The sequence below is a fragment of the Dasypus novemcinctus genome, chromosome X (genome assembly GCF_030445035.2).
Source record: "Dasypus novemcinctus isolate mDasNov1 chromosome X, mDasNov1.1.hap2, whole genome shotgun sequence".
Lineage (NCBI taxonomy): Eukaryota > Metazoa > Chordata > Mammalia > Cingulata > Dasypodidae > Dasypus > Dasypus novemcinctus.
Window position 1 is genome coordinate 46,199,099 of NC_080704.1, and position 22,851 is coordinate 46,221,949.

At 40.1% G+C, this 22,851-nt stretch overlaps 1 protein-coding gene across 1 annotated transcript in view; it reads left to right on the forward strand.

Annotated features, from left to right (window-relative positions):
• The first annotated feature begins 240 nt into the window (after nucleotides 1-240).
• ATP6AP2 (ATPase H+ transporting accessory protein 2) overlaps nucleotides 241-22,851 on the forward strand; it is a 33,268-nt gene continuing 10,657 nt past the window's right edge. Inside the window, exons 1-6 of the mRNA XM_004484870.4 lie at nucleotides 241-437; nucleotides 6,820-6,950; nucleotides 8,272-8,403; nucleotides 20,477-20,572; nucleotides 20,722-20,859; nucleotides 22,564-22,617. Coding sequence (XP_004484927.2) covers nucleotides 401-437; nucleotides 6,820-6,950; nucleotides 8,272-8,403; nucleotides 20,477-20,572; nucleotides 20,722-20,859; nucleotides 22,564-22,617 — 588 coding nt within the window. The 5' untranslated portion in view covers nucleotides 241-400. The remainder of the gene's footprint in view (nucleotides 438-6,819; nucleotides 6,951-8,271; nucleotides 8,404-20,476; nucleotides 20,573-20,721; nucleotides 20,860-22,563; nucleotides 22,618-22,851) is intronic.

A 22,851-nucleotide genomic window follows, 5' to 3' on the forward strand; every position in this document is an offset into this window, starting at 1 on the left:
AAGATCGGCAAAGGGTCCGCACCCGGAAGGCAACCCCACCTTGCGGGCTCTTCCGACTCCTCTACGGGCTCGGTCACCCACTCCGCCCCATCTCGTGACCCGCCGTCCTCGGCCCGGACCGGCTCTTCAAGTACTGCCTACCATTGGCGGGGCCTACCATCCATCACGCTAGGCTCCACCCTCGAGCCTGGCGTTTCCCCGGCTACGCCTCCCCCGTAGGCAGCGGCGTAGCTGGCGATTGGTGGAGGCGGCGGCAGCCGTCCTCACGGAGGCCACGGACGGGGCGGGCTCAGGGCGTAGGGAGGAGCCCGCGCGCGTCCCTCCCTCAGGCTCTGGTGGTATCTCGCATCCTGCTGGCCGCCTCCTTTTCGCCCAGCCCTGCTGAGGCCACCGCGGAACCATGGCTGTGCTCATGCTCCTGTGCTTGTTGGTGACGGGTGAGGAGCCGGGGGCGGGCGGGGCGCGCTGCGAGAGACCCTGCGCCGCGAGGCTCCGGGGTCCGAGGCCGCGAGTGGGCGGCCGCGGGGTGGGTGTCGCAGTGCGGGCGGCCGGCGGCATCCTCACCTCAGCTGCCCCCTTCGCGGCCTTCTCTCGGGGCCGGCGTGTGGCGGCGCGGCCTGGCGGGTCACGGGGGCTTCGCCGGGCTGCGTGGGGGGCGCCTGACCTGGCCTCCGCTCACCACCCCTTCGAGGAAGGCGCGTCCTCCCGTCTTGTCACCCCTTTGAGGAAGGCGCGTCCTGCCGTCCTGTCACCGACCTGGCCTCCTTTTCCGGCTCTGGAGGCCTTTTGGAGGACCGGGGTGCATTTCCCAACTCTTTAACCGCAGCCCTCCGCAAAGAAGGGAAGCCAGACTTCTTGGCTGTCATCAGCTGCAGCGTTTCTTTGCGTTTTTTCTGGCGTCTTCCTTTCTAGGGGTTGTCATCAATAATTGGTTAACCCCCCCCCCCCATCATATATGTTTCAGGATACAAAGTTGAGGTCTAGTAGTGTGGGTTTTTTGTGATTATTTTTTAAGGATCTATCAGCAGTTTGTCGCTTCCCAATTTTAAGGATTTGGAAACTAAGATGTGAGTCACGTCCTTAGTTAGGGTCTCATGTCAAATAAATGGTAGCTTCTCAAATGGAATCTGGATTCCCTAACATTCAGCAAGGGGAGTGGAAGATAACTAGTATTTGGTCTCTTACTATGTACCATGTGGTTCTGTGTTAACAGCAGTCTTTAGAAGAGGGTATGGTCCTTGTTTTACAGAATAATCAAGCCTAGGTCAGTTACCTAACATGACATAGCTAATAAGTAGCAAAGCTGGAATTGAACCCAGGTCAGCTGGCTCCAAAGTATGGGCCTTTTCTATTGTATATGTTGTGGCACAGATAAAGTTAACTACTCTATGAGAATGTGGGACTGCTGTGGGGCTATGACTGGGGAGGAGAGTGGACAGTATAAAATAGGGGGCCAAGATGAGAATAACCTGGAGGAATGGAGGCTCTGTTCCCCAATATGTCAGTTTAAAATTGAGGATTTCTATACTGAGACTTGTGCCTTTGCTGTGTGAGGTGCTGGGAGGTCCCGGTTTTGGAATGGTGGTTTAATTCTGCATGAAATATAGACGACTGATGTTCTTGACATCGACAGATCTCAATCCTTGGAGGTGCCCAGCATTATGTGTTGATAGTTATACTTACTTTCATGCCCCAAAAGTTTTAGGGTTCTTCGTTTTTGTTTCTGTTTTTGGCTCTAGGAAAGTCATTATGGTCTATCCAGTAAGATATTTTGGGGAAATTTTAATTTTTTTAGTTCAGTGTTTGAAATTTTAAAAGTTCCCTTTGATACTGTGGTTTAACTAAACGTATGTTGAAAATTGCATATTTTAATTTAAAATGGATAGTATTTTTGACTCATTGATTAGGATTTTTTGTTTGTTTTGCTAAGGGTCTGAGGTAGAATAATTGTTTCGATACATGGTTTGAACGTGCTTTCCTTACCAGAATAGACTACTTCATACTGACTGATAATATGATCCTTTCAGCTTCTGCGTTACTTGGTCCTATCAGATGAGGTTTACTTATTATTTTCCACAATGACTAAATGTGACTCAATGGAAATGGAAAACATCTTTAAGAGTGCTGACTTCTCTGAGAAAAAGTAGAAGTCCTTTAAAAAGAAATTAACCAAACCAGAGAGAGAACAGAGATCAGAGGAAGGAACTAGGGTTGTGAATACCATGTGTGTCCTATTGTAGCCTGGGGAAGAAAGGCCAAGGGTAAATACATGGAATTTGAAGAGATGGCATGTAGAAGGAGTCGATTTGGTTATTGAAACTGCCCCCAGGACAAAGTAGGACCCATCTTTTTTTTTTTTTAATATTTATTGATTCTGTGTGATATTCACAGGTCACAGCATAGTGTGGTGGAGTTCCCAGAGGAAAAAGCACTACCCTCTATCCCAGAATGAGGAGGCTGAGGGATATTTCCCCAGGGGAGGTTCCTCAGAGGGTAAATATGTGAAAGCTTGGGATAGGAAGGAAAGGCATTTTAGACTGGATAGAATGTGTAAAAAGCACAGAGGTGAGAGAGCAAAAGAACAAAGAGTTTGGTAGGGCTGGAATGTATAGGGTGTAAGTTGAGAAGATCTCAGAAGTAAGGTTGGTTAGTTTCCTGAGGTATTATTTTTATGTTTTTTCTTGAGGGATGTGAGCAAGTGAAGAAGGAGTTTAAGTAGAAGAGTGAATGGACAGATCTGTATTTTGAAAAAGGGATAGGAAGGCTGGATAGGAGGGTGGCATGATAGGTCATAAGGAGGCCAGTTATAGCAAAACTGTTAAGGACCTGAAGAGCATACACTGAACATGTAGGGGAAAGGATTTGTGAGATAATAAGAAAAAAAGATTGACACAGTTCAGTGATTAATTAGCTGTGGTGCTGAGGAAGGACTGAAAGACGACTCATTTGAGCATCCAGGTGGAAAGTGGTATCCTTCAAGATAGAGAATACAGGAGGAGCAGGTAGAAAGATAATGAATTCAGTTTTGAATCAGTTGCGTTTGAAGGACTTAGAAGGAAATGCCCAGGAAACCGTTGGGTATATAGGTCTAAGGCTCAAAAGAAATCTGGGCTAGAAGTAAAAATCTGGGAGGTGTATGTGTGTTTTTTTTAAAAGATTTATTTATTTATTTCTCTCCCCCCACCCCACCCCGGTTGTCTGCTCTCTGTGTCTATTTACTGCGTCTTCTTTGTCCACTTCTGTTGTTGTGAGTGGCACGGGAATCTGTGTTTCTTTTTGTTGCGTCATCTTGCTGTGTCAGCTCTCCATGTGTGCAGCACCATTCCTGGGCAGGCTGCACTTTCTTTCGCACTGGGGGGCTCTCCTTACGGGGCACACTCCTTGTGTGTGGGACGGCACTCCTTGTGCGCATCAGCACTGCGCATGGGCCAGCTCCACACAGGCCAAGGAGGCCCTGGGTTTGAACCGCGGACCTCCCATGTGGTAGACGGACGCCCTAACCACTGGGCCAAGTCTGCCGCCCTGTACGTGTATTTTTGGTGTTTGCAGCTTTAGGAGTAAATGGGCTTACCCAGAGAGGGATGTGGAATAGGAAACCATGAGGGTCAACAATGGAGCCTTCAGATACAACAGTGATCTCCAAAGTGGAGTATGTGAGGTGATCCATTGGGATGCCAGGAGAATGTACTAGAACTTCCATTTACATCTATTTTTTATCTCTTTTTTTTTTTTCCATTCTTTTTTAATAGTACTGATCAGGTGGTTTGTAGAATGTCTCTCAATTTGGGTTTGTCTAATGTTCTGTCATGATTAGATTGGGGATAACACTGCTGTTTTTGTGAGCATTATATACTATGAATATATAATGTATTACAATAAAAGTGTATCCTTTATAATTAAATATATGTATATTGGGCCTATTTTAAAATTTTTTACTGAAAGGATTGAAATATAAAAACCTTCAACAGTGCTGCTTTAAAGTATGGCAAAGGAACAAAACTGAGGAGAGGCAGCCAGAGGGATTGGAAGGAAAACCAGAGGCCGTGGCTTCATCAAAGCCAGGGCAGAGGGTTTTCAAAGAGGGGGTTGCCAGTATCAGACCTTTGGGAAGTTAAATAAGTTAAAGGCTGAAAATTCTTTTGGATTTGGTGAGTTGTTTCAGTGGCGTGGTGGAGGCAGAATCTGTGGGTTAAGTAGTAAACATGAGATGAAGAAGTAGAGAAGCAAATGGTGGTTTACAGCTCATTCAGGATTCTTCCTCTGAAGGGAAGCTGAGGCTGGTTGCTGGTAGGGCCAAAGGAAGTTTTCTGTGGTTATTTTAGAATGGGAACACTTGGAGCATAATTTTGTGCTGAAATGATGAGCCAGTTGAGAGGAGAAAATTGATAGTGCAAGGTATGACTTCATTCATTCATTAACTCAATGAGTATTTATTGAACTTCTATGTGGCAGGTGCTTTTCTCAGCCCTGGGGATACTGTGTGAACAAAACAAACTGAAATCCCTTTCCTCATGGAGCTTATGTTCTAGAGGGACATCTTTTTATACCTACCACCATATAGCCACTCAACTCCTAGTACATCATCTTGTCTCAGAATAGTGGCTTTATAAATATTGAATTAATAAGTTAGTAGGTGAATGAATGAAGGTCTGTCCTAAGAAGGTTTAACATAGGATTGTCTTAGACTGGAGAAAGGGACTTCACTTCCTCATTTCTGGAGGGAGAGGAGATAAGGATAGTTGCTTATGCAGATACACTTGTGGGGAGGGGAGGGAGCAGGTAACTGGAGAATTCCACTGCTTTCTCTGTAAAGCTGAAACTGAGTGGGGGAGTGAGAGAATAGGAAATTTAAAACATTTGGGAAGTAGATTTCAGTTCAGTACAAGGAAAAACTTTTCCAAAGAATAGAAAGTTGAGACAATGGAGCTGATTTCTGGCAAACATAATGTTTGTAAATTGAGGTGATGTGCAGATAGAGGGTAGGTCATCTGCCACATATTTCAGAGATGTGATATCTGCCAGAGATTTGGAGAAGATGACCTTTCTAGGTATCTGAGTCCATGACTCCAAGGTTTTCTGAAGCTCTGGCTTCCTGAAGAACTGTTACGCAGGCATGGAAGTTAAATTTAACTACAGAGGTGAGGCAAAGTACTTTAGTATAGCTTTGCTGGCATTGAGTGAGTAGGGTAATGTTTCAAAACAGGGGCATCTCTAGATCAAACTGTGGTCCTTTAAATGTGTATGGTACTCGGAAAGTGCAGGTTCTTGGAAAGTATAGGTCTCTTGCTGCCCCATTTTCCTTGGAGTTTGCAGTACTACTTTAGTGAACCACCGGGTTTATCAGTTACAAATGGCTATTCCAGTCTGCAAATTTTTTTGTCTGCCTTTGGCTAGAACAATTTGGAAATTCCTGCTCTGGGGGCTGCATGAAAATAAAATTCATAACTCTTGCTGTTGTATCAGGACCATCCTATGGCTTTTTCTTTACTGTCAGTACTATAATCCCAAAACATTTCCAACTTTATTCCCATAGCCTGTAAGTGGTGCTTTCCTTAGGTCAAGAGAATAACAGTGATGCTTCATTGAAGTCTAGTTTTCCCATAGTAGGCATAGCCAAGATTTGTTTTGGACTTGGAGCTAATCTTTTCATAGGAACCCAAAAGTTTCCCTAAGCTATTTGTCCCTGTGTAACCTAGACATCACTGGGTTAACACTTGATGGGTGAAGAGGCCAAATAGCTCATCCTTAGCTTTAGAAGATTTATAAGATAGTCCCTTTATTCTCATCCTTCATCTTTTATTCCCAGGCCCTCCACTCCTAGCCTAGTTGATTTTATTATTACAGAATGCCTTTTCTCACTCTCTTGGTATGTCAACTAGAAATACTGTTTTCTGGATTTTGCTTCTAAAATCTGAAGTGATTATATTCCCACTGGTAACATATGCCCCCTGTTCAACAGTTTCCATTTTACTGGGTTTGCCCAGGGGACATAAGGGAAGATGTGATCAATCTGAAGATATACTAATCTGCCAAAGTTTTATAGTGAAAGACTTAGAATTTTATGAATTTATCTCTGGGAAAGAAAATGTGCATTTCGAAGAGAGGGTCAATGGTAGAAATAATTTAGATATTTCAAGTTTATTTTCTTCCTTTTTTGTCTGCACCAGGTTTTTTGGGTTTTGTTTGTTTTTTAAACTCTGGAGAAATGCCATAGATTTCTAATTTTTGCCAAATTACTGCATTGCCCCTGTTTAAGGGCTACCTATAGGAAGACATCTAGATCATTAGGAGAATCCTGTTTTTTTTTTCTTTATTTTATTTTTTAAATTTATTTCTATCCTCCCCCCCCCCCCCCCAGTTGTCTGCTCTCTGTGTCCATTTGCTGTGTGTTCTTCTGTGACCGCTTCTATCCTTATAAGTGGCACCAGGAATCCGTTTCTTATTTTTTTTCTGTTGTGTCAGCTCTCCGTGTGTGCGCCGCCATTCCTGGGCAGGCTGCACTTTCTTTCGCGCTGGGCGGCTCTCCGTAAACTGGGCGGCTCTCCTTACGGGGCGCACTCCTTGCACGTGGGGCTCCCCTACGCGGGGAACATCCTGGTTTTTTTTGTTGTACCTTTGTTACAGCAGAATCTATGGACTTAAATTCTTAGAGTGACACTTTGAAAAAATTGTTGATGTTTAGAGGATCCAGCATTTTGTTCAATCATAATTTAGTGTGCTAAGACAGTTGAATATGGGGAATCATAATTTAATAATTTTCAGGGTGTTTGCAAAAGATTTATGATGCTGATTATTTTGTTTAATTTGTTTTCTTCTCAGGTGTTTGGGGAAACGAGTTTAGTATATTAAGATCACCAGGGTCTGTTGTTTTCCGTGATGGAAATTGGCCCATACCAGGAGAGCGAATCCCAGATGTGGCCGCATTGTCCATGGGCTTCTCTGTGAAAGAAGTACGTGTATTTTAAAAATATATATTTTCAGTTGCTTCTAAGACCATTTGTATTGATTTCTAATAGCCCAAGAAAGCAACAAGCAAACATAGATACATTTGGTAAGATTACAAAAGTTAAAATGTTCATTTGCAAGTTGGGAAGATTTTGGATATGTGCTTCAAGCTTGGCTTCTGAAACTAGATAAATCATTAACTATGTAATAATTTACTTGTAGTAGTGAAATTCTTTGTATGTTAAGAGAATGCATCTCTCCTGCCATTAATAGGATGTTATGATTTGATTTGATTTTTTTTTTTCAGTTCAGGTGCTAGATTTGTTATGAATGATAATATGCTTATGAATTTTGCTTGAGGATAGGAAAATAGTATGGTTGGTAGTACTGTGGGCAGCCTAGTACCTTGGTTTCCTAGAATTAAGCTGTAATCTATGGCAGTGACTAGCTGCTTATAGTGATTATAGCAGAGGAGACATCCATTCAAAAAGAGAGATCTGAAGCTGAGGGCTAAAAGAATATAAATGCAGCTTGTTCTCTCATCCTATCATTATCTTCATCCACTTTATATAAGTTGGGTGTTTTTCATGTGGTCCCTAGATATCATCAGTCACCAAAAGAAATTTTTCTTCTAGATCCTGAGTACCCTTGAAACTAGAAGCTCTGCATGGCCACTGCCTTGCCGTTGGGGTAAAAGGGTGTACATCCAGGGCTCCTTGCTGTCCAAACTCAAAGTGAACAATATTGGTTGTTTACATTTAAGGATGAAATCTGTGCCTAGTTCTTTACAAACAAATGTGATGATGACAGATGGCTTAAAATGGCCTTTAGAAATAATTATTAGTAAACTAATATGAGTTATTTCAGCAAGAATTTGGTTTTATGTTTCAAGAGCTTAGAGAGAATTTTTATGGCAGTCTTGCTATGTCATTGTGAAAGAAGAATAATGCTGTAGATAAGAGCAAAAAATGATGAGGGGGAAGAAAATGTCCATGGTTATATGAAGAAGAGGGCATCTGGTAGTTTTTTGAAAAGTACCTATGTTTTGTTTCTTATCTGGTTTTTTCTACAAAAGGTTTGAGATGGTTTACTATTAGACTTTGTTTCAAATTCATAAGAATTTTAATAAGAAAATGGAGAAGGTAGAAATCATCATCCTTGCTTAGGAGATTGCAACTACTACCTCAAATAAAACTTTTGTTTTCCATGTGAATTTTCATTACCAGAGTTATCCAAGGACCCCTTAACACTGCTTATTAGATGTTACTGGGGAGATAGTTTCTTGAGTTGAAAATTAAGCACTGTTTAATGCTTTTCAATATTTAGGACCTTTCTTGGCCAGGGCTTGCAGTGGGTAACCTATTCCATCGTCCTCGAGCTACCGTTATGGTGATGGTGAAGGGAGTGGACAAACTGGCTTTACCCCCAGGTAGTGTCATCTCATACCCTTTGGAGAACGTGAGTATTTATTATAAAAAATTGAAGGGATATATTTTTAAATTTTCTACTGTCAGCCATGATTAGGAGTTGCTTTCTAAGCAAAGTTATCCTCCCTTGTCTATTTAAAAATATACTCTTTGATAAGTAAAATGAACAAAATTTCTTTTTAAAAAATTACATGCTGCTTGTAAATTTATTGAGACCTCTTTGTTCCCCATGGATGAGAGTAAATTTAAGATAAGAGGCAGTACAGTTGCCTCTCTCAGAATAGTCAAAAGCTTAAAAAGAGAGCCACTAAAAGAGAAAGCTGTTGAGGGCAGATCCTGCTGACATTTTCTTGAGTATTGTTTTGTCACCTTCCCTTCAGAATTTCACCTTTGTGTGAGAAGGCAACTGGAGGCTATTTTGCTAACTTGCTCATTCCTTCTCTTGCCTTGCAGTCAGTTTGGCTGAGCTGATGTGAGAGGCCCTTCTTCCACTTCAAGCATATAGAAGTGCTGGATAAAATGCCACAAAAACATTTTTCACGTGCATAACTAAACAAACTTGAAAGCAAGACAGGGATTCACACACAGGTGTCAGATATGAATAGAAAACTTTAAAGCCACAGTGGTGAGGTGGAGCTGAAGCTGAGGTTGTGCTCCTTACAGAAAGCCAAGAGCTGTAAATTGCTGCCTTGTTCTTGAAAAGAGGACTAGTAAAACCCCAGCCACCTACGGCTGTCAAAGGAGGTGGCTTACTACCCTTGGCTGTGGGTACCAAAAGATTCCCTTAAGAGAAATCAGAACTACAGGCTTATACTGTGCAGAGTGGGGCAGTCTAAATTCACACGACCCACCCCATGGGAACACCTCTACAGCCCAAGACTCCTTTGGCAAAAAATTGAAGATAAGTTGAATTTACAAAGCACTTGAAGGAAAAAAAAAAATGCTAGGAGGCAGTCAGCAGATACAACAAAAAGACTTTATTCCCCTAGAACTACAAATAATAGACCAATCTCAAAGAGATACCCTGCCATAACCTTCTGAATGTACTGGGGGAGAGTGTGAATTACAGGGTAAACTATCATCTGTGTGGTACAGCAGTGCTCCAAAATGTGTTCACTGAGTGCGATGAGTGTGCCACAATGATGGAGAAGGTTGTTGGTGTGGGAGGAGTGGGGTGGGGAGGGTAGAGGGTATACAAGAACCTCTTATGTTTTTTAATGTAACTTTTTTTGTGTGATGTATATATCTTTTAAAAAATACAATTTACAAAAATGATGGGGTCGGGGGTGGGGAGTGGGATATATAGGAACCTCTTATTTTTTTTAATGTTTTTTAATGTAATGTTCTTTGTGATCTATTAACTTTAATTTAAAAAGTGTGAAAAATATATATATATATAGTGAAATAGTTGAAGAAATAGAAACCATTAAGCAGTTATATGACATTTTTGATTTGTGGTGCTTTCATTGATAATCCATTTCTAAACATTTTGTAGTTTATACTGTGATTTCTTTAACCTATGAGTTACTTAGAAGAGCTTTTTGTTTTCAAACATGGATTCTTTTAAGTAATTTTTAATTTTGTAATTTCTAATTTCCAAGCACTGTAAGGCTGTGGTCATAGGGGAAATGCAGGGAAGCAGATGTGGCTCAAATGATTGGGCTTCCGCCTTCCATATGAAAGGATCTGGGTTCGATCTCTGGGGCGTCCTGGTTAAAAAAAAAAAGCGTGCTCGCACAGCAAGTGACCCACACAAGTGAGTCACACAGCAAGATGATGACACAATAAGAAGAGAGACGAAGGGGAGAGTAAAGGTGAGGCACAACAGAAACCAGGAACTGAGGTGGCACAAGTGACAGAACATCTCTCCACATCACAGGTACCCAGGATCGAATCCTGGTGAATCCTAGAGGAGAAAAATGAGAAGAGAAGACAAAAAGAGAGAAATAGATACAGAAGGTCACACAGCGAATGGACATAGCAAAAACAGCAAGGCGGGGGTGGGGGGTGGAATAAGGGAAATGCAAATCAAAACCACGATAAGATACTACCTCATACCCACTAGGATGACTATTAAAAAAGACGGACAAGAACAAGTGTTGGTGAAGCTGTGGAGAAATTGGAACCTTCGTACATTGCTAGTGAGAATGTAAAATATGTGGAAAACAGTCGGGCAGTTCCTTAAGAAGTTAAACATGGAGTTATCATATGACCCATCAGTTCCACTCCTAGGTCTATAGCCAAGAGAAATGAAAACATGTTCACACAAAAACTTGTACCCGAATGTTCATAGCAGCATTATTCATAATATCCAAAAGGTGGAATTTACCCAGATGTTCATCATCTAATGAATGGATAAACAACATATGGTATATCCATACAATGGAATATTATACATCCATAAAAGGGCATGAAGTACCAATACATGCTACAATATGGATGGGCCTTGAAAACATTACACTAAATGAATGAAACTAGTCAGAAAGGCCACATATCAGATGATTCTATTTATATGAAATGTCCCAGAATAGGCAGATGCATAGAGAAAATAGATTAGTGGTTGCTTAGGGTTGGTGGGACATAGCTAAAGGGTATGGGATTTCTTTTGGGGTGATGAAAATGTTTGAAAATTAGATAGTGGGAATGGTTGCACAACTCTGAAAATATACTAAAAACCATAGAAGTGTATGCTTTTAAAGGGTGAATTTTATGGTATATGAAGCAATCTCAATTTTTTAAAAATGATTTTTAAAAAAGTCACTGAAGAAACTGAAAAAGAAGAATGTGAGAAAGGAACTATAGAATTCTATATTCACAGGACGATTGCTTTCCTATCTAACCAAAATAGTGTTGATTCTCATTATTCAGGGAATTATGTTCTAAAAAGTCACTGAGAATACTGAACTAGCAAATCTGAACCATTGCCTCTAGGGGAAATACAGGGTTAGGTTCCTAGGAGCCTCTGGTCACAACATTTAGTCAACTGTATGTATGTTTCTGTCTAAAGACACCTTATACCTCTTGCTTCCTCAAATTTGCCTACGTTGATTCCCTAAGAAGTTCTTTGTTTCACCTGCCTTTTAGAGATTGCCTCCACTTAACCCCACCTAGAAACAGTATCATTGCCTTCAGTACGTTTTAGAGCAACATTTGAACAGCTTCTGAACATAAATTTAAGCAGGTTAAATCATAAATTGAATTCAGGGGCAAGTAATTGGAGCTCATTAAATAAGGTATTGATTCATTTACATTGAACTCACGGCCAACAGCACTGTAATTCATGCCTGAACAAAGTATATCTAGCACTTATTTTCTCTATAAGGCACATCACAGCAATCTTGCGCTTAGGAACACCTTTAGAAGGGCACTTCATCGCTATGCTTGGGGCGTTTTAAACATTGCATTCTTCAATAAGAAGCACAAAAATGTGAAAGACTTGGCACTAAATGTATCCCAAAAAACGACACTTGTTTTTAGTATGAGAGCTGAAATAAGAAGGCAGTGTTGCTTTGTTCAGCCTCAGCTGGGAATGTGGTGACTCATATTTTTGCTACTTGGCCCATGACTCCAATTGTGAAAGTGCCATAAATACTGATTTTGGGGTTACAAATAAATATTAGTGAATAGGCAAGTATGCAAATATGGAATCAGCGAATAAGAGGATTGGTTATTTCTCAAAACTCCTAATTATATCTTACCTTTTAGGCAGTCATTGGCCATTTGGGCTCAGCACTTTATACTATCTAAATTGTATTTCATTCATGTTTCCTATGTTTCCTATCACTACTGTCTGCATTTTTATTTCCATTTATTAAAAGATTATGTATTTTATCCCCCCCATTGTTGTTTGCGCTCGCTGTCTGCTCTCTGTGTCTGTTTGTTGTGTGTTCTCTGTGTCTGCTTGTCATCTTTTTAGGAGACACTGGGAACTGAACCCAGGACCTCCTATGTGGTAGGTGGGTGTCCAACTGCTTGAGCCACATCCACTTCCCACATTTTTATTTCCTAATGCACTTATTTTATAAGGTTACAAGGGCAAAAGGCAGTAACATAGTCAAACAATGGTACATACCTTGCTGTAGGGACTGAGCTGGATTTTATGTTGACATTTCAGCAGGCTGCCTGCAGCCCCCAGGCACAGCCATACCTATGCCAGCTAGCACATCAGAACCTAGCTAGGGTGTGGGAATGGTGACCACATCCACAAATATTAGGTTGGTGCAAAGTTGTGGTTTTGCATTGTTGAAATTTCCCATTTGATATTAACATACATTCTTAAATATATGTGGTTATGTTATACATCATTTTAATGTGTATTTCTCACTTTGTTTCTTTGCTAATGACTTATTACTTGCTGTTTATATTTATTTTAGACTAAGGAAATGATGTTTAACAAAAAGCAAATTCGAGTGATTTTCTTATTTGAGTTCAAAATGGGTTGTAAAGCAGTGGAGATAACTTGCAACATCAGCAATGCATTTGGCACAGGAACTACTAATGAACATACAGTGCAGTGGTGGTTCAAGAAGTTTTGCAAAGGAGATGAGAGCCTTGGAAGATGTGGAGCATAGTGGTCAGCCATCGGAAGTTGACAACAACCAATTGAGAGTAATCACCGAAACTGATCCTCTTAAACTACACAAGACATTGCCGAAGAACTCAGTGTTGACTATTCTACAGTTGTTCGGCATTTGAAGCAAATTGGAAAGGTGAAAAAGCTCAATAAGTGGGTGCCTCATGAACTGATGGAAAGTCCAAAAAATTGTTGTTTTGAGGTGTCCTCTTATTCTACACAACAATAACGAACCATTTCTTGATTGGATTGTGATGTGTGACAAAAAGTGGATTTTATACAAAAACTGGTGATGACCCTCTCAGTGGTTGGACTGAGAAGAAGCTCCAAAGCACTTCCCAAAGCCAAACTTGCTCCAAAAAAAGGTCACGGTCACGGTTTGGTGGTCTGCTGCTGCTAACGCTTCTGAATCCCAGTGAAACCATTACAGTTGAAAAGTGTGCTCTGCAAATTGATGAGATGCACCGAAAACTGCAGTGCCTGCAGCTGTCTTTGGTCAACAGAAAGGGCCCAGTTCTTCTCCATGACAATGCCTGATGGCATGTCACACAACCAACGCTTCAAAAGTTGAATGAATTGGGCACTAAGTTTTGCCTCATCCACCATGTTCACCTGACCTTTAGCCAACCAACTACCACTTCTTCAAGCATCTCGACAACTTTTTGCATGGAAAACGCTTCCATAACCAGCAGGATGAAGAAAATGCTAAGACTTTGTCAAATCCTGAAACATGGATTTTTATGCTATAGGAATAAACAAACTTATTTCTCATTGGCAACAGTGTATTGATTGTAATGGTTCCTATTTTGATTAATAAAGATGTGTTTGAGCCTAGTTATGATGATTTAAAATTCACGGTCTGAAACCGCAGTTCCTTTTGTACCAACCTAATATGTACTAGGTATCTACTCATGTCAGGCACTGTTGTGGGGCCTGTGAATCGGTGATACAATGGTCAGGCCCTTTCTCTAACATGATTGTGGCAGTGAATATTGTACAAAAGAGTAGGATGCCCAAATGCTGAAGGGACCAACCAAAGCCAAGGAATACCTGAATACAGCAGAATAGCAATTTTGCAGTGGAAATGAGAAATATAGAGAATGTGCAATTGCTAAAGCAAATGGGATAAAATATGAATGATAGTGAATCTGGGTAAGGGGTATGTGGATGCTCTTTATATGTCCTTTTCTGTAAGTTTCAAATCATTCCAAAGAAAAGTTTAAGAAAAAGCAAAGGCACTCGTTAGGAAATACATGCTGAAGTACTTAAGAGTAAATGGATATTATATGTCCAACTTATAAATGATTGAGGATAGGCAACGGACTTGGCCCAGTGGTTAGGGCGTCCATCTACCACATGGGAGGTCCGCAGTTCAAACCCCGGGCCTCCTTGACCCGTGTGGAGCTGGCCCATGCGCAGTGCTGATGTGCACAAGGAGTGCCGTGTCACACAGGGGTGTCCCCGCGTAGGGGAGCCCCACGCGCAAGGAGTGTGCCCCATAAGGAGAGCCGCCCAGCATCAAAGAAAGTGCAGCCTGCCCAGGAATGGTGCTGTACACACGGAGAGCTGATGCAACAAAAAGAAACACAGATTCCTGTGCCACTGACAACAACAGAAGCGGACAAAGAAGACGCAGCAAATAGACCCAGAACAGACAATCAGGGTGGGGGGGGGGGGGAAGGGGAGAGAAATAAATTAATCTTTTTTAAAAAAATAAGTGATTGAGGATAAAAAGATAATGTGCAGGGAAGTAGATATGGGTCAAGTGATTGGGCTCCCATCTACCATATGGGAGGTCCAGGGTTTGATTTCCGGGGCCTCCTGGTGAAGGCAAGCTAGCCCATGCAGTGAGCTGGCTTGAGTGGAGAGCTGGCTGGAGCAGAGAGCTGGCCCACGCAGCGAGCTGGCCCGAGTGGAGTGCTGGCCCATGTGGCAAGCAGACCCAAGCGGAGAGTTGGCGCAGCCAGATGACATAACAAAAAGAGACACAGGAGAGACAATAAGAGATGCAGCAGACCACAGAGCTGAGGTAGCACAAGAGATTGAGCACCTCTCTCCCACCCCGGAAGGTCCCAGGATCAGTTCCTGGAGCTGCTTAAAGAGAAGACAAGCAGACAGAGAAGAACACAGTGAGTGGACACGGAGCAGGCAACGAAGGGGTAGGGTGGGGCGGGGGGCGGGGAATAAATCTTAAAGAAAAAAAACATCATTAAGGCAATACTTTCTTCCCAAAGACTGGCGTTCTGGGGCTGTCTGCTGGTGATTCTTGGTGCAGGCTTCTCTGACACATCCCAATGCTCACAGTGGCATTTCCTGACCTGTCCCTTCTCTTCCGGGTTCATTGACCTTCAGCTTCTTGCTTCGCCTGGCTTTTTCTCTCTTTGTTGGAGTTTCTTCTTGTAAAGGACTCCAGTAATAGGTTGAAGACCCATCCTGGGCCACAACTTCACTGAAGTAACCTCATCTAAAGATTCTACTTATAATGGATTCACACCCACAGGAATGGAAAGAAGGTGTTTTTCTGGGATGCATACAGCTCCAAACCACCACAATGACTTCTAGTCTAGACTCCTGTACTCAGCCTGGACTATCCATTAAGTATTAGACATTCAGAGTCACAAAATTTTTACTTACACAGCCTATCTCAGGAAGCTACTTGAAGAGGTACTCGACCAAACTGTTGGGAGTAAACCAAGAAAAGCAAAGGCTATCTCCAGTACAATAGTGGAGGGAGATTACTATTCACCACAGGTCAAGAGCAACAGAGCTAGACTAGAACCGTTCAGAAGGATTCATAAGAGTGATCTTTAGGAAGCTGAAACTGGTAAATTACTTAATGCTTTTGAACTTACCGAGTGGAGATTTTTCCATTTGGGGGAGAGTTGAAATCATAGAAATTAAGCAAACAAAAGTAGTTAACTCCAGGAGATAAAAACTTGAGCAAGAAAAGAAAAGCAAATGCACAACTTTGTGATTATACTAGATAGCATTGATTGTACGCTTTGGATGAATTCTTTATTTTATTAATATGTATCAATAAAATTGATTTATTAAAAGCAGTAAGAATATAGTATATGACTCAGCTGAGAATATTGTGTATGTAATCAATAGTGAAACAATACTGGGAAGCGGACTTGGCCCAGTGGTTAGGGCATCCGCCTACCACATGGGAGGTCTGCGGTTCAAACCCTGGGCCTCCTTGACCCATGTGGAGCTGGCCCATGCACAGTGCTGATGCACACAAGGAGTGCTGTGCCACGCAGGGGTGTCCCCGCGTAGGGGAGCCCCACGCGCAAGGAGTGCGCCCCGTAAGGAAAGCCGCCCAGCGCGAAAGAAAGTGCAGCCTGCCCAGGAATGGCGCCGCCCACAGAAGCGGACCAAGAAATAAGACGCAGCAAATAGACACAGAGAACAGACAACCGGGGGACGGAGGGGGGAATTAAATAAATAAATAAATCTTTTTTAAAAAAAGTGAAACAATACTGATCTAATGAAAATTATGATACAACTATTGGGAGGTTGGGGAGAAGGAAAAGGAGTACATGTATAGGGTAGGGGATGGAGCTGTGGTGGTGATAATGGGCTGTAAATAGATAATACCTTAAAAGTAAAAAATCAAGAAGTAGTAATATGAGCATATTATTTAAGGATGGTGGTAAAAGCTAAAGGAAACAGTTAAAGGATTTCAAAGTGAATGTCTCAGAGGAATGGGACGTGCTAGGAGAGACAGATTTTTTTTGTTTTAAGAAGTCATATAGAATTATTTGTCTATTAAAACTATGTCTATGTATAACTCTTGGAAGCTTTTTTTTTTTTTTTAATGCCAACAAGAAAAGATAGTTGGAATAGATGCCTTCCTAAATCATGGGTTGAAGAGAAGATCACACTGGATGTTTCTAAATTATTTGGCCCTGAATAATATTATGCCATATATTTAAAACTTGTGGGATGCAGCTAAAGAGATAAGAAAAAGGAAATTTATAATCTTAAATGCATGTTAGACTAAAAGATGAAAAATTAATGAACTAAAGAAAGCAGAAGAATTTTCAGAGTAAATGCAAAGAAAGTGGAAAGGAACAATAAAGATTAAAAGACAAACAGCTTTTAATTTTAAGTCTTTACAAATATTACATTTATTATGTGATTTCTGTGAATATGCATTGTAAAAGATTTTCTTTATATAAAAATCCAAAATATTAAGATTTCTGTAAATATTTTGTAACAGACCAGCCTCATTTTACATGAGAAGAAGCTGTGAAGAGAGCTCTTTTTTCGTTTGTTTGAACCTGATTGATTGTTCATTAAAAATTTCCTGGCAGAAGATGGTGAATGAGATAAAAAGTTCAAAGGGCAAAAGCCATAAAATATAAAAAATAGAATGTTTTAGAATTCCACTTAATGAAGTTTATGTCTGATTAGCTATTGTAGTTAGAATTTCAAATCAAAGAGATAACAGAAATTCCATTTTCTGCAGGGCAAACATATATATCCTTAGAGTAGAATAGGTGTGTTCTGCTGAATCAGCAGCAGGACTCACCCTGAAAGGGGAAATAGGGAAAGATCCAGCCAAGGACTGCCCCCAAACTGCCCTACAGCAGAGCCAGTTGAGATTACAAAGAAAAAGGTACTAAACGCCTGGTGATCAGTCTAAGCATTTATTAGGGGAACTTAGGCACAGAGAACTGCAGCTACCTGGTGCTGGACGGTGGGGGAGGGGGAGTGGGCAGAAAGTTTGCTTGAGTATGTCCATGTCTATGGCAACTGCTCTACAGATTATATATGGTTGAGGAACAAAGATGGCTAAGTGCCAGGGGCTACTGTGCAAGTATTGGTTATTGAAACAGGATGTGCCCAGGACAGGCTGCACTTAGTTTATGGCAGCCAAAGCTCAGCATGAGTCCAGGGTGTTAGAGGAAGGCATGTCAGAGGTGGAGGGCAGGGGCGAGGTCAGTCCTCAGTCAGGTAGGAGATGCTGTTTATGTATCACACAATAGGGAAGAAAACAAACATTAGATTTTAAACAGCTGAGCTTTTTACTTTTTTGAGTTTAGCAGTCTACTTAAATTTTTCTTTTCCTTCAGTTTGGTGCCCATCTCATTCATTAGCTTCTCTAATTTGATTGCTAGGGACATGTTAGGTACCTTACATACTTCAGCATTCCTGACATGAATACCATTTCACTAGGTGAAATGCTGCTGTAGAGTTTGTTACATGTTTTTTTTTTAAGATTCATTAATCCCCCTCCCCATTCCCCCCATTGTCTGCTCTCTGTGTCCATTCACTGTGTGTTCTTCTGTGTCTGCTTGTATTCTCATTAGGTGGCTCTGGGAACCGATCCTGGGAACTTCTGGAGAAGTTCAATTGCCTCTGGAGAGAGGCAATTATTCTCTTGCGCTGCCCCAACTCCCCGTTCTGCTACGTCTTCTTATTTTCTCTCCTCTATGTTTCTTGTTGCATCATCTTGCTGTGCCAGCTCTCCACATCAGCTGGCACTCCTGCACAGGGCTGCTTTCCTGCGCTGGGTGGCATTCCCATGCAGGGCGGCACTCCTGTGTGGGCCGGCATTCCTGTGTGGGCCGGCATTCTGCGTGGGCCAGCTTGCCCTCACCAGGAGACCCTGGGCATCGAACCCTGGACCTCCTATATGGTAGATGGGAGCCCAGTTGGTTGAGCCACATCCTTTTCCCTGTTACATCTTGTATTCCCTCCAAAGCTTGAGATGGTGAACTGTATGGTTGCAAAAAGGAAAGGACTTGTGGCTAACTAAAGGAAGTGGGCAGTGGTGTTCTTTTGCAAGTTTGAACTCCCCATCATCATTAATCAGTAACCAATTTTAAAAGAATTTTGGTAAGAGTTAATATGCATCTTGAGTAAAAGAAAAAGTTGATTTCATCTGTAAGAGTTATATAATCACATTTCTTGCAAATCACAACTACAATTTCACACCTATCAGAATGGCCACTATTGAAAAGACAGAGAACTACAAGTGTTGGAGAGGATGTACAGAGATAGGAACACATATTCACTGTTGGTGGGAATGCAGAGTGGTACAGCCACTGTGGAGGACTGTTTGGCAGTTCCTAAAGAAGTTGCATATATACTTGCCACATGACCCTGTAATACCACTACTGGGTATATACCCAGAAGAACTGAGAGCAGAGACACAGACATCTGTGCACCAATGTTCGTAGTGACATTATTAACGATTGCCAAAAGTTGGAAATGACCCAGGTGTCCATCAACCAGTGAATGGATAAACAAACTGGTGTATTCACACGATGGAGTATTATGCAGCTGTAAGAAGAAATGAAGTCTGACAACATAGATGAACATGGAGGACATTGTTGAGTGAAGCAAGCCAGACACAAAAGGACAAATACTGAAAGACTGCATTACTATGAACCAAATATATTATGTAACATATTGTTTGATTTTTAAAAGTTTTATATGTATCCAGTACATTTAATTGAGAAATGTATGTTTTTATTTAACTGTGTTTTTATTTTCTAATTGTTTATATTTTCAGGTATTAAATGTACAAAATAAAGTTAAAATATGTATATATAAAATAAAAAGAATAAAAGCAGTAAAGTTAACACACACATTTCTGCCTGCACCATGTTAGCATTAATTTGCTGCTTGTAAACATGAGCCTTTAAGTAGTAAAGGGAGTTGTTAGGAAAAAAATTCACTAAGAAATTTCCATGAAAACAAAACCACTATTACCTTGCTTGTTTTAATACAGTAATGTCAGGAATAAAATAATTTTTTGAGAAGGAAAATTACCCATGGAAGTGTAAGGGAGGGGAGACTTCTAGGGTGCTAATGATGTTCTATCTTGATCTGGTTGGGTTACATGGGTATATCCATTTGTGAAAGTTCATTAAGCTATTACCCCAAGATGATACACTATCATATGTATGTTACACTTTAATAAAATGTTCAAGAAAAAAGTAGGTTTTACCACTATTGATTATATCATTCTAATAATAACATGTGGTTCTAAGATAAGGCTTCAAAATTCTTGGGACAGAAAAACTTTGTCCAAGAAACTTCAGTCTATCTGAAGACAAACCGTAAGTCTAATTAGACATTTTCTTAAAAATTTGAAATGAAAATTTAGGTCTGTTTCTCTTTCAATTAAATTTCAGTACTTCAAATTCCACTGTATGATCTTTTAAATGAAAGTTAATACTTTATTGTGGAATACACATTTATTGGGGCACTTAATATTGAAACCAAATGTACTGCTTAAAAAACACAAATGACCACCATAAAATGACAATTTTGCTAGATTGTGTTGTATACTCTGTGTTGCTTGCAAGTTAGTTCCCACTTAGGCACATTGGGAGATATGAACTTGTTGCCTTCTAGGGGGTTTAATCTCTCCTCAGCAAAGGACTGTTTGGGAAAAGTTTGGGTCTTTTGAATTTGCATAGACAGTGTTGTTTCCTTTTTTTAAAAATAGTATCAATGATTTTCTTCCCACTTTGATTCAGATAATAATTAAGGTCTTACTCTTAAATTTCAGGCAGTTCCTTTTAGTCTTGACAGTGTTGCAAATTCCATTCATTCCTTATTTTCTGAAGAAACACCTGTAGTTTTGCAGTTGGCTCCCAGTGAGGAAGTAAGTGATAAAATTTTTAAGATGCTTAAAAAAATAAATTTTCATTATTTCATGGAAATTTAAAGCTAATTTTATGGAAAGTGCTGTCAGACCTCTGTATATTGGAATTAATCTGTAGAATGTGAGTAATTTAAAACTTCTTCTTGCAGAGAGTCTATATGGTGGGAAAGGCAAACTCAGTTTTTGAAGACCTTTCAGTAACATTACGACAGCTCCGTAATCGCCTGTTTCAAGAAAACTCCGTTCTCAATTCACTTCCCCTCAATTCTCTGAGTAGGAATAATGAAGTAAGTAGTACAATTATTGAATGAATAAAAATATTATTACTAATTTCACATTCTTTATAAAAGCTACTAACTTCAGAGCAAACCTAAAATTTTAGAAAATGAAAAAATTTGCAAAAGTACTCCTGGAGCATATTATTCATTCCTTTAGTGTGATTTTCTTATGAGTCTCATGAATAAACCTGACTCATTTTGTGAGATGAGCTGTAGTAAATAAATAGTATTGCAATTTTAGAAAGAGGGTTATCACCAATTAATCCTTACAGACCAGAAATCCCAGTATCTGCTTGGTGGCTGGTGGAGCTGTGAAGTCTGATAATGTGGGAGCCATTATTCATTGTCATTGCTGATGTTTTTCCAATTCACTCTTTTTTTTTTTGTATTTTACAGGTTTAGTTTAAATCACACAGGTTAATAAATCAACATTTTTCATTGTAAAATATGAAAGTACACTTAGTCAACAGCTTCTAATCGTTAGGCACAGTTTAAGGGAATAATATTATAAATATATTTTAAAATTTATATCCAAAAATTTTTAAAGATTAGTGTTGTATTGAAGTGATTTATTTGTGCCAAAAATTTTAAATGGGTTCAGTACTCCTTATGGGAAAGTGCTTGATATAAAATTTACTGTCAATCACAGAGGTACAAAAATGCAATTTAATATTCGATACACAGCAAAATTTTTGAAATTTCAAGTATCTGTGTTAAATAAATGGAAGAAACAAAGGAAGACAAGTTAAGTACATCTGAATCTCTCTAAGGATAATTTTTTTACAGGATAATCTCTGAGTAAAGGAATATATATCTACATAGCTATCTGGTTCAGTAGTTTTCTTATGTCATACTTACAGAGGGGCTGTTTTCATTTCCTTTGTACCTGTCACTATAGAGTACAGGTGGCCACGTTGTTTTCAGTTACTTTCAGTAAGCATACTATGGTCCACAAAAGTTCATTAAAAAGTTTTATCAAATTTGGTGGTAAGCCAAAAAATTACTTGAGTGAGGAATACAAAATATTAACACCACATATTAGTACTGTGTATTTGTTTTAGTTTGTGAGAGAGTGTGCTTATAATTGTACTGTTAACCACAGTTTGTCATTCACTTTGGGGTTCACTGTGTTATATGGTCTCCTGCCTTGTTCAGTTCATCCAAGTGTACACTCGGTGGCTCTCAGTTTCATCATCTAGTTCACTCTTTAACAGTACAGTGGACATAAAAGCCCCTGTCCTTTGGCTTCACCATGTGTCCATGTATTGTCTTAACCATATGACACTACTTTTTTGGTAACTTCCCCTCTTTGTCTATTGTAGATGATCAGGACCACCATATTTTATTCTCTGATGGGAAAAATGTTCAAGGGCAGTGAAGAAACTGGGCCATTAGCAGAACTTCATTGCACTGTGCTACAATATCCTGATGTCCTGAGGGAAAATCACTAGAGTTTAGATGGCTTACTATAGTTTTATAAAAAATATAGCTATTGAGTTAGTCATTGCTAGGGAATGGATCACCTTTTTGTTAGGAAACAATGTTTTATATTCATTTTCATTAGAAACAAACCTACTAAGTGGAGAACAGTTGTCATATAAATTCACTTATGTGATTAACATTTGTAATATCCTGTGACTTACTTGGTATATGACAAATATAGGTCTCTGATACATATTTAAAATCATGCACTTTACTTTTGGCTCTCTGAAGGTTGACCTACTGTTTCTTTCTGAACTGCAAGTGCTACATGATATTTCAAGTTTGGTAAGTAAGCTGCTCTAATTTTTCATTTCCATTTATTTTGGTTCCAGAAAATGTTTCTAGAGAATCCTTGAAAAACAGTGAAACCAGTTTGAAAGTTCGATTAAGTATGCTCTAGATTTATGATCCCATGAAAGTTGAGAAATTAGCACTGTTTTTGGGAATTTTTTTAAACTCATCTCTTGTTATACTCAAATTACTTTGCATTTCTACTTTTAGGACAGATAGCATGTCCTC